This window comes from Opisthocomus hoazin, chromosome 7 (genome assembly GCF_030867145.1).
Source record: "Opisthocomus hoazin isolate bOpiHoa1 chromosome 7, bOpiHoa1.hap1, whole genome shotgun sequence".
In the NCBI taxonomy this organism is placed as follows: domain Eukaryota; kingdom Metazoa; phylum Chordata; class Aves; order Opisthocomiformes; family Opisthocomidae; genus Opisthocomus; species Opisthocomus hoazin.
The window spans coordinates 48920187-48930155 of record NC_134420.1 but is presented as its reverse complement, the minus strand read 5'-3'; the positions used below and the strand labels follow the sequence as shown (position 1 = coordinate 48930155).

Below are 9969 nucleotides of genomic sequence, written 5' to 3'. Positions count from 1 at the left end.
TCTGTGCTTTGCTAGAGACATCTGTGGGATTTGAGACAAGTCACTGTGTCTATGGTCTGTGGTGTTTTATAACTGGAGATTTGAAAACGAGACTGGTGGGATTACTGGCGAGGAGTGGCTGGAAATCTGCCTGGCGGAAAAGGACCTGGGGGTACTGGTCAACATCCGTCTGAACATGAGCCAGCAGTGTGCCCAGGTGGCCAAGAAGGCCAACGGCATCCTGGCTTGTATCAGGACTAGTGCGGCCAGCAGGAGTAGGGAGGTGATCGTGCCCCCGTACTCGGCACTGGTGAGGCTGCACCTGGAGTACTGTGTTCAGTTTTGGGCCCCTCACGACAAGAAGGACACTGAGGTGCTGGAGCGTGTCCAGAGAAGGGCAGTGAGGCTGGTGAGGGGTCTAGAGAACAAGTCTTATGAGGAGCGCCTGAAGGAACTGGGGCTGTTTAGTCTGGAGGAGGCTGAGGGGGGACGTTATTGCTCTCTACAACTACCTGAAAGGAGGTTGGAGTAAGGCGGGTGTTGGTCTCTTCTCCCAGGTAACTAGAGATAGGACGAGAGGCAATGGCCTCAAGCTGGGTCAGGGGAGGTTTAGGTTAGATAGTAGGAAAAATTACTGAAAGAGTGGTCAGACATTGGAACAGGCTGCCCAGGGAGGTGGTTGAGTCACCATCCCTGGAGGTGTTCAAAAAACGTGTAGATGTGGCACTTCATGATATTATGCCATTATTAGGCATGGTGGTGTTGGGTGGATGGTTGGACTCGGTGATCTTAGAGGTCTTTTCCAACCTATGATTCTATGATTCTATGATTCTATTATTTATATACATGATAACATCAGGTCAGATCCTAGCCTGGACACCCGTTTTGCTGATCACCATACACAAATAGGGTAGGAGGCAGGTTGTCTGTCAAAAAGTGTTTCATCTGAGTATAACCCATGAGACAGCAGCTGGTCACCATTAAGGGAGCAGTTTGGCAGCTCTCGTCAGCGCAAAAGGCAGGGAGGACATGAGTGTTGACTTCATCGCAAGTGCCCATCTCAAAGAGAGTTTGGAAGAGGGCTACCGAGATCACACATTAGGAGTGTATATTTGGTGTGAAAAGCCACAGCAGTGCTCAGCTTGATCTGTTTGCCTTCAGATGTTCCACACATTTGATTGTGGAACGAGGCAGAAGATTAAAAACGTGGACTTCAGCCAGGACACCTCTTTTTGTATGAAACTGTCTGGTTTCAGCACGTGACAGGTCTCTACTTGCCGGAGTGCTGGCAGGCAGGTGGGAGGGAGTGACGCTGCAGAGCCGTGAAGACCTGTGAGCAGCACACGGAGGGCCAGCACGCTCCCGCACCGCGCAGGCGTGTCGCCCGTCCCCGGCGGCGTTCGCTCACACAGCGGTTGCGCTCTGCGAAACGTTGACCATCACCGACCGTGTGTGCGAAGCCTGTGTAATTATTAACTCATCTGCTTTATTTGCTTGGTGGCTTTCCAGGGGAAAAGAATTCCTGGAAATTTTCCGTTCCCGTTTGCATTTCTGGATAACAGGGTGGGTAGTGTGCAAACTTTTGTTTGAAAACACAGATTTCAGGGTGGCGGGGCTGCCGCCCCCCCGCTTAGGGTCACAACTCCCGACCCCCCAGGCGCGGCAGCGCTGCCGGGTCCCGCCGCAGGGCCTGGCGGGTGCGGTGCCCCGGCTGCGCTCCTGCCCCACACCGGGGCGGGCGCGGCCCCACCCGCCCGGGGCCGCCCAGCTGGGCCGCGGCCTACCGGGGGCGGCCGTTGGGCAGGAGGTAGGCCAGGCCCGGGGCGGCCCGGGTGGCGGGCAGGAGGCAGGCCAGGCCCGGGGCGGCCCGCAGCCCGGTGCGGTGCCGGCTCGGAGCGGTGAGTGCCTGCGCGGCACCGGAGCCGAGGCCGCGGCCGCGCCGTCAGGGCGTTGGTAAGGCGGGGCCGGCGCGGCGCGGCGCGGCGCGTCGCCTCGCCTCGCTGGGGCCGGGCCGGGGGCAGAGGAGGCCGGTATGATCGGCACCGTGCTCTGCTACGTGCTGCTGCCGGCAGCGTGGCTCCTCCGCGCCCTCCGAGGTAACCCGGCCCCGGGCGGGCGGCGGCGGCGGGGGCCCGGCGGGGCTGGGGGCGGGTGCCCCTCGCCTTCCCCCGCCGCGGCCTGAGGGGGTGCGGCCGGAGGGGCCTCGGCGGCTGGGGGACGGGGCCGGGCCAGGTGCCCGGCAGCGGGGCGGGCAGCTGGGGGGCCCGGGGCGGTGCGGTGCGCCGGGTTACGGAGGGGGCGGCTGCCGGCCGTTGTACTGCAGCGGCGGATGGCGGTCTGCGCGGAGGCCCGGGCCGCCCGGGCCGGCCCTGCGCGGCGCGTTCGGGGAGGTCTCTGGAGCTGGGCTGCCCCGAGGCCTGCGGCTGCCCGAGCACCGGCGCCGGGGGACCCGTGGGTGGGCTCTTGCTGCGCGTCAGTGCGGGAAGTAAAGCCGCCCTCTGGCCTGGACCCGGCCCCCGGCCGCTGGCACGCCGCGAGCACAGCGAGCAGCTAGCCGAGTCCTCTCGAAGGCAGCTCCTCTCCTGTAGTAGAAGGCTCTTGTGACTAAACCAGGCTCTAGGTGTGCCTGGCTGGTGGTGTGCGAAAATCTCACCTCGGTACGTTGGTGTTCCTGGCGTTCATGAACTTAATTACAGAACTACAGGGAGGAGTGCGGTTCTTAAAGCTCCCTTTCTGACACGTACAGAAAGCTGTGACGCAAAAGATAACAGTAAAAGGACACGTGGATGTTGCTGACTCCTGATCCTTTTAGCTGAGCACTACTTTCTTACTCAATCCCTGGAAAGAAACTTGCTCCAAGTGGTCATCTAGAAGATCTTGGCTTCTTAGCTCGTGCACCCCATCAGCTAACTTCTAAAGACTGTGCCTTTACACGTGCTGCTGAGAGCTGATAATTTGCCACAAGGCCTTTTAGCTTGGCTGACTGGCTGTGGCACTGCATAAATTAGGATTGCCTTTCCTAGAGTTGTTAAAGCTGTTGCCATCCTGTACAGTTTCAGTGACTTTGACTAACGTAACTAGAATTGCACTGTGGCCTAGTGTTCAGGAGGAGGCAGGGTGAGTGACTCAAGACAGTAACTGTTTTTCTTCAGAGAAGACAGTTGTTCGGGTTGCTCTACTGAAGGGTTGCATTGCACTGAGTTACAGCAAATGCACAGCAAAAAGAAAAAAGTGAATGAGAAGTGATTTCCGTCTGTTTTATGTTGGTTTTGTTTGTTTTTAAATGGCAGATGCTTTCTTTACCTGTCGAAAGAATGTGCTTCTGGCGAAGAGCACGTCCACCCAGGTAGAAGACATCTTTGCTGCCACCAGAGGACGGTCGGTCCCAGAAGAGCAAGAAGCCCTTCTCCAGCAGTGGCTGGAGGAAGGAGCAGGGGATTTGCCAGCCAGTGAGAGTGCTCCAGCAGTGGGGAAGGTATCGGTTACACTCACTAGTGACTGGTTAGAAGGTTCAGAGCTATTGATGACTAGCCTCAGTGACCTGAATTTGGCTCCAGAAGTCACCAGGTGTGCTGGTCAGCAGCTCACAGAGCTACACGCCTTGGCTTCTTCAGAACCACAAGATCATGCAGTGACTGAACTGGCAGAATTACCAGCGGAAGAACCAGTGGCTGTAGCAGGCAGTGCCCCTTGGGCAGCTGTGGTGCCACAGACGGATCACCAGATAGCTGGCTGTGCCACTATCGATGTAGACGTGCAAAATGAAGACCCAGCTGTGCTGGCTTGGAGTTTAGCGCGTGATGCAGAGATCGTGCCAACGGAGCCCCCAGCCTGGCCGATTCAGGATACGATACAATTTTGTCCTCTCCTGACAGAGGTACCCTACCATGGTCAGTAGTCACAGCTCTGACACTAACATTCGGTTTGGGACTGGCATTTGTAGTGAATGTGGTCAGGCCATTGTGTGCGGGCTTGCTGTCCATAAGACATTGATTGTATCTGTCCATGCAGAATTGACAGGATCTGCTAGTGAAAACTCTAAAGTGAGTTTTTGCTGAGGGAGGGCTGGCCACAGCTAGTAGTCTGTAGATAGTCTCTAGTTAGACTGTCTGGTCTGAACATCAGTATGTGTTCATTTCCCAGGAACTGTTTGCAAGTGCTGCCTTTATAATATAAAAAGCACTCAAAAGCTGGTCGAGTGTTTCGATATTCTTGACTCTGGTCTTCTGTTATGCCACCTGTGTTGATGACTACCCAAAGGCATCCAAAAAAATCACCTGGAAACCAGAGTGGGTGAGGGCTTGCTCAGAGGCTCGAACACCCTAGCTTTGAGAATGAGAATGGCTGTTTTCTGGGTCCCAGGGGAACAGAAGTATCAGCAGCGTACCCGGCATGGCTGTAACTTGGCTTTTTGTCTCTTGCATATAGAGATTTTATGGAGAGACTGGGAGGATCTTTCTATTCAGCCCTGTGTGCTAGAACAGGTCTCGAAAAACACTCCTCTCTTTGAATTTCGAGTTATGTCTTACAACATCCTTGCCCAGGACCTGGTGGAGCAGGGCATTGATCTGTATCTCCACTGTCATCCAGACATCCTGAACTGGAACTACCGCCTTCCAAACCTATTGCAGGAGATCCAGCACTGGGATCCTGATGTGAGTATTAACAAGCCCTTCCCACATCAGTGTCACCAGAATTTGGATTCCTTGTTTGATTGAACAACATTAAAAAATAAAATAAGGGGGTCGGGTGAGGGGAAGTCCTAGGAAGATACTACCTGCTTGGTAACTGAACACTGATTCCTCTGAGAGTGTTTGAAGCCTTATGCATACATTTTTTGGTGTCTGTCTTGCTTTGGTTGTGTTGTGTAGAAACTAGTCATACTTTGATAGCAGGGCTTAACTTCTTTAAACAGCAGAAGCAGAGGAAGAAGAGAGAATGTGTGTTTGGGGAGGAAAAGACTAGGTTTATAAGGCAGCACAGGAGGGGAAGCCTGCATAGAAGAGGACTTTGTGAGTTTCTCTACTCCTGGAGTCGTGTTTCTGTGATGAAGGTTCTTCTGCCTCATCACTGGAAAGCAGAATGATCAGCTAATGTGACCTAGAAAGTTATTGCTTTCTATCTGAAAAGTACAGGACAGAGTTGCAGTAATTTCTAGCTGCAGGGTTGGTATGTGAGTGCACTTTTATGCTTTCTTCCTTCCCCAAAACAAGGTAACTAGCAGATACTGGTGGAGCGAGTGAGGTCTCTGCCTTCCTTCCAGGTTCTGTGTCTCCAGGAGGTACAAGAGAACCATTACTGGGAGCAGCTGGAACCGACGTTCAAGGAGATGGGTATGTCCTGCTTTGTGTGTCTGTACCTCCAGCTCATGGGACTGGCCAAGCAGTGCTTCCTGCTTCACGTCTTCAAAGCTCTTGGTCTTGAGAGAGCTCTTCCTGTTTGCCAGGTGGCTGCTGGCCCTACTTCTGAGCTGTCTGACTGGCCTTTTTGCCCTTTCTTTTGTAACTGATCTTTCTCGGAGTTGACAGATCAGAGCAACAAAACTGAGAGGGTCCTAGAAGGACAAGGAGAGACAAAATACCCTCAATGATAAATGATAAACTGTGGTTATTGGAACAGAACTGGGTGTAATGCTGTACCCAAATGTAGTAGGAACCTCTTCTGCTACACAGGCTTGCTGAACTCCCCAGCTGGATGGGGCCTGAAGCAGTGAGTGGATAGACCTTTTCATAGGTGATGCTTTCTTTTCAGGCTTTGCGTGCTGCTATAAACGGAGAACCGGGACAAAGACTGATGGCTGTGCAGTGTGCTATAAGCACAGCAGGTTCCAGCTGATCAGCCTCAGCCCCGTAGAATACTTCCGCCCTGGCCTGGACGTCCTCAATCGGGATAACGTGGGCTTGGTGCTGCTGCTACAGCCTCTGCTTCCGGAGGGCCCAGATCTGGAGTCGGTCAGTCCTTTGTGTGTGGCCAACACTCATGTGTTGTTCAATCCCCGGCGAGGAGATATCAAACTGGCCCAGATGGCCTTGCTGCTAGCGGAGATCGACAAGATTGCAAAAGCCAATGAAGGCAGCTACTATCCTGTCATCTTGTGTGGAGACCTGAACTCTGTACCTGATTCTCCACTATACAAATTCATCCGGAACGGTGAGCTTTCCTACCATGGGATGCCAGCCTGGAAGGTAGGTGCCAGCCAGACTGGGATTGGGTAGCTCTTTCTTGTGTGCTGCTAGGGAAGTGCATGGCTGCATTCTTTCTCTCGTGTGGAAGTAGTCCGAATACTGAATTCAGTTATTCGTCCGTCTTCCCCAAGCCTCCGGCACTGCTGGGGAAAGCAGCAGACAAATGTGTGCATGTTGTTTCCACTGCTGCTCTTTTGCTTTCTCTTGAGGCAGACCAGTGGTAGTAGAGCACTGAATTTCAGGTCCTGGTTCTCCCTGGCTACGGGATTTTTGTGCCTGGGTGGCTGGAAGTGTAGGAGAGTACAACTCCACCAAGACTTACCGAAATTTTATGTGGATGCTTGATCTGAGAACAGTTTGAAATGGGCACGTATGCTAGGGTCACTTGTGGTTACCTGTTGCTGTGTATCCATGATCAAATACATTGTCGGCTTTTAAGCTAAGTCACACCTTGGATAATAGATACCTGCAAAGTATCTTGTCAGGTACTTCTGGCTAATCGTATTCATCCCACACAGCTGAAGGTTTATTATGTCTGCACCATCTTCTGAATAGCTTAGTTCATGCCTTTCTATGAGGGCATCCTCCTGTCTTGCGCTTGGCAAGTGTATATACATTGTCTACAGCCTGCAAAAGTTCTGCTCTTTGTTGTTGATCTTTCCTCTCTGTTTCTGACCTCCTTGCAGGTGTCTGGTCAGGAAGACTTTTCCCAGCAGTTGTATTCACGGAAACTGCTGGCACCCCTGTGGCCGAGCTCGCTGGGTGTGACGGACAGTTGCCAATACATCACCCTGTGCCAGCCAAAGAAATCAAGTGAGCTCCAGCATGTACTGAGAACATGAGTTTGCTGAGGATGAACAGTTTGTGGGTCTTGCTGTCTGAGTACCTTGGGCATGTGTTGAATGAGGCACTCAGCAAAGATTCTCCCCTTCTATCCATTTCCTTGGTGTATGAATTAAATTAAATTTTTCTGTAGTATATTGTTGTAGCCCAGTTTCTGTCACTTTCTTTCTCTAGTCAGAAGCTGAATGTTCCCCTACCAGTAACCATTGCTCTAGGTGCCTCTTTCATATTCGCAGACTTAAGCTTCTGTGCAGTTGTAAACTGTGTTCAGCAGCCACAGCTTTCAGCTGCAGGTGTTTGTGGGAGCGGTTTTGGGCAGTATTTGCACACCACTATTAGGAAATCATTCCTAAGAGCCCAGTTACAATCATGACTGTTGTCTACTCTCCTTAGGGAGGATTAAAAAAAGAAGCAGCCCACACTAAATAGCTTTTATTGGAATCTTGAATGTAGAACTTGTATTCAACCTGATCTCCAGAATTGTTTTTTCTTTTTCAGCAGACATTTCTTTGACTTGCACACCAGCTGATCTGCGTAAAAGTCACTTGAACTTGTGATGTCTCAGAGGGGACATTCTTAATTTGTTTCATTAAGGTGCTGACCATGATTGTTGCATTGGCTAAAGGGACAGCAATAACTGTGCTCTATTCTTCTACATTTATGTGTCTGTTTTCTTCTACATTTAGGGTATTAAGTGATTCCCATTCTCGTGGTATCAGAGTGCTTGAGCACAAAAACTTGTCTCAAACTAAAGAGGTCTAAGAGGTTTAAAGGTCCAAAGTGTGTGTAGGTGTTCCCTGTAGATGTGACTTTGCTGCAGCTGTTTTCTTCTTTTAACTTGTATTTTTCCCTGCAGGCAGACATAAGTACAGCCGGGACTTCCTGCTCCAGTTTCGTTTTTGTGATGTTGCCTGTGAACGACCACCACAGCTGGTCGTCTTGGAAGGTGTGACAGATGCTAAACCAGGTATTAACGAGAGATTTTTCAGCTCGAGACTCTCCTAGCTTGTTTTTGATGAAAACGAGAGGTGGAAGTAATGCCTGGTGAGAAAAGGGGAAGGCAGAAGGGTGCCTTCTGTGGCTGTGTGGTTGCTGATGGATTCCATGAGTGCTCAGAGGAGTACAATCTTACCACCCTTATACACACTGTGTTCGTTGAGATGCACTGAGGTTCAGCCTCTTTTGGAGGCTGTTTCTTATAAAGGGATATATATATGTGTGTGTATGTGTGTATATATATATATATATTCCTTTTTTTCCTGCTTCAAGATTTTTGGTGGGGGAGAACAAGCCTGAAAACTGTAATGTCACAATGGCCACAACATAGATGACTCTGGATGCTGGTACCCAGTAGACACTGCCTCACCTCTGGGCATTGTGGCATGGCTGGTTCTGCTCTCTCCATTTCTGTTCTGCCTTTCTAGACACTTGGAGTAAGCTGTAGGTTAGGGCACATGAACTTTCTTTGAGAGCAAAGGTGGAAGTACCCTGAGCTTTGGTAGTATTAAATACTTAAAGGACATGTCCTTAGCAGGAGAGAATATGACTTCTCAGTTGTTTGCACTGATCTGCTCTCAGGATGTTCCTTGCTAGTCTTAGAGCTAGGATTTCCTGTGAATATTTTTCTTTAAGGTGCCTGTGACTGGAAGCTATCTGCTCTTCTTGGGCAAAAAGATTCGTGTGGTCTCAGGAGAAGCTTCTTAGACTTGGGATGAGCAGCCTGTTCCAGGATCTGTGTAGGTCTGGCTGGAATCTCTTTGCTCCTTTGCAGACCGCCCTGCACACTGGCCCAAGCCTGCTGCCATGATGAAAGACCCTGATCCCCAGCCATTCGTCCCGAGGTAATTTGGTGCACCTTCAATGGCCCTGCTCTTCAAGCCTGGTCTTGTTTTCCTGAGCACTGAAAATCTGGCTGAAGTAAAGATGGAAATAAATGTGAGAGTGGAAGAGAGTAAGGAGGTCTGTCTGGAAGAGCCAGATGCACCCAGGGGTGTCCCAGCAGCTGGGCGCTCTTCTGTCAGCATTGTGGTGAGGCTGAGAATGAAGGGCATAGCCAGGGTTGGGTATTGGAGACAAAGGAAGTTCATAGTCCGCTTTGTCTGTGGTGTAAGTGGAGTGAATAATTCTGAAAGACTGTCTTTTATGTGTTCACAAAGTAGGAATAGTTTGGACAGTTGCATCAGCAAGGAAATGTCCAACTTCAGCTGTGACTGCAGCACTGAGCATCGCATCATTCTCGTTCCTGCCTTGGTAAACAGTGGCTGTTCACGTGCAGGTCTTCAGGCGTTATCCATCACGGCCTCAACCTGACCTCTGTATACAGCCACTTCCTGCCACAGAGGGGACGCGTGGAGGTCACAACGATGCCCATGGGGCTTGGAGCCACCGTGGATTATATCTTCTACTCGGCAGAGCCTGTGGAGAATGGGAACAGAGGAGGTGAGTGTGGCAGTGCCAGGCTTATCCCTGTGATGTTGGGAGAGGGCTGCGAGGCATGCCAGAGTGCATCTCCATGTTAGGCGGTGCAGTTTGTTAAGCTGGGGTTGCTCTACAGGGTGTGACTTTGGCTGAAATGATGCACAAAGTGGAAGCAACATTTACTGTGGTATCATGAGAAGACACTGTTTATCTTTGCTGTGGGAAAACTGAAGCTGCTTAGCTTGTGTAGACTTTTGAGGAAGCTAGAACAGAACAGATTCTGTTCTTCTGTGTAAGTATGTTACTTGTGCTCTTGGTAACAGGCAGTGCTGGGTCCTAAGTTCAAAGCTTGGACTTGTGGTCTGACTGAGACCACGCACTGGCCTAAGAAGGTGGTGACTGATTACCTTACAATGGCACCACCTTTCTGCTGCCTGAAACAGGAGTTATGTTGATGAAAGACTGCATTTAAATGCATCCAGGAACTGTGTCTGAGCTGGTTCGGATCATGTTGGAATCAGCTTTGGGAAGGAGGTTAGGAATG

General features: G+C 51.1%; 1 protein-coding gene across 5 annotated transcripts in view; it reads left to right on the top strand.

Annotated features, from left to right (window-relative positions):
- Window positions 1–1708: 1708 nt before the first annotated feature.
- ANGEL1 (angel homolog 1) overlaps window positions 1709–9969 on the top strand; it is a 30945-nt gene continuing 22684 nt past the window's right edge. For 2 of the 5 annotated variants that reach the window (XM_075425679.1, XM_075425680.1), the window contains exons 1-9: window positions 1949–2075; window positions 3270–3869; window positions 4408–4634; window positions 5243–5312; window positions 5731–6164; window positions 6851–6977; window positions 7864–7974; window positions 8779–8848; window positions 9283–9446. In XM_075425679.1, the coding sequence (XP_075281794.1) occupies window positions 2012–2075; window positions 3270–3869; window positions 4408–4634; window positions 5243–5312; window positions 5731–6164; window positions 6851–6977; window positions 7864–7974; window positions 8779–8848; window positions 9283–9446 (1867 nt within the window). In that variant the 5' untranslated portion in view covers window positions 1949–2011. The other 3 variants (XM_075425683.1, XM_075425682.1, XM_075425681.1) reach the window with 3 other exon arrangements.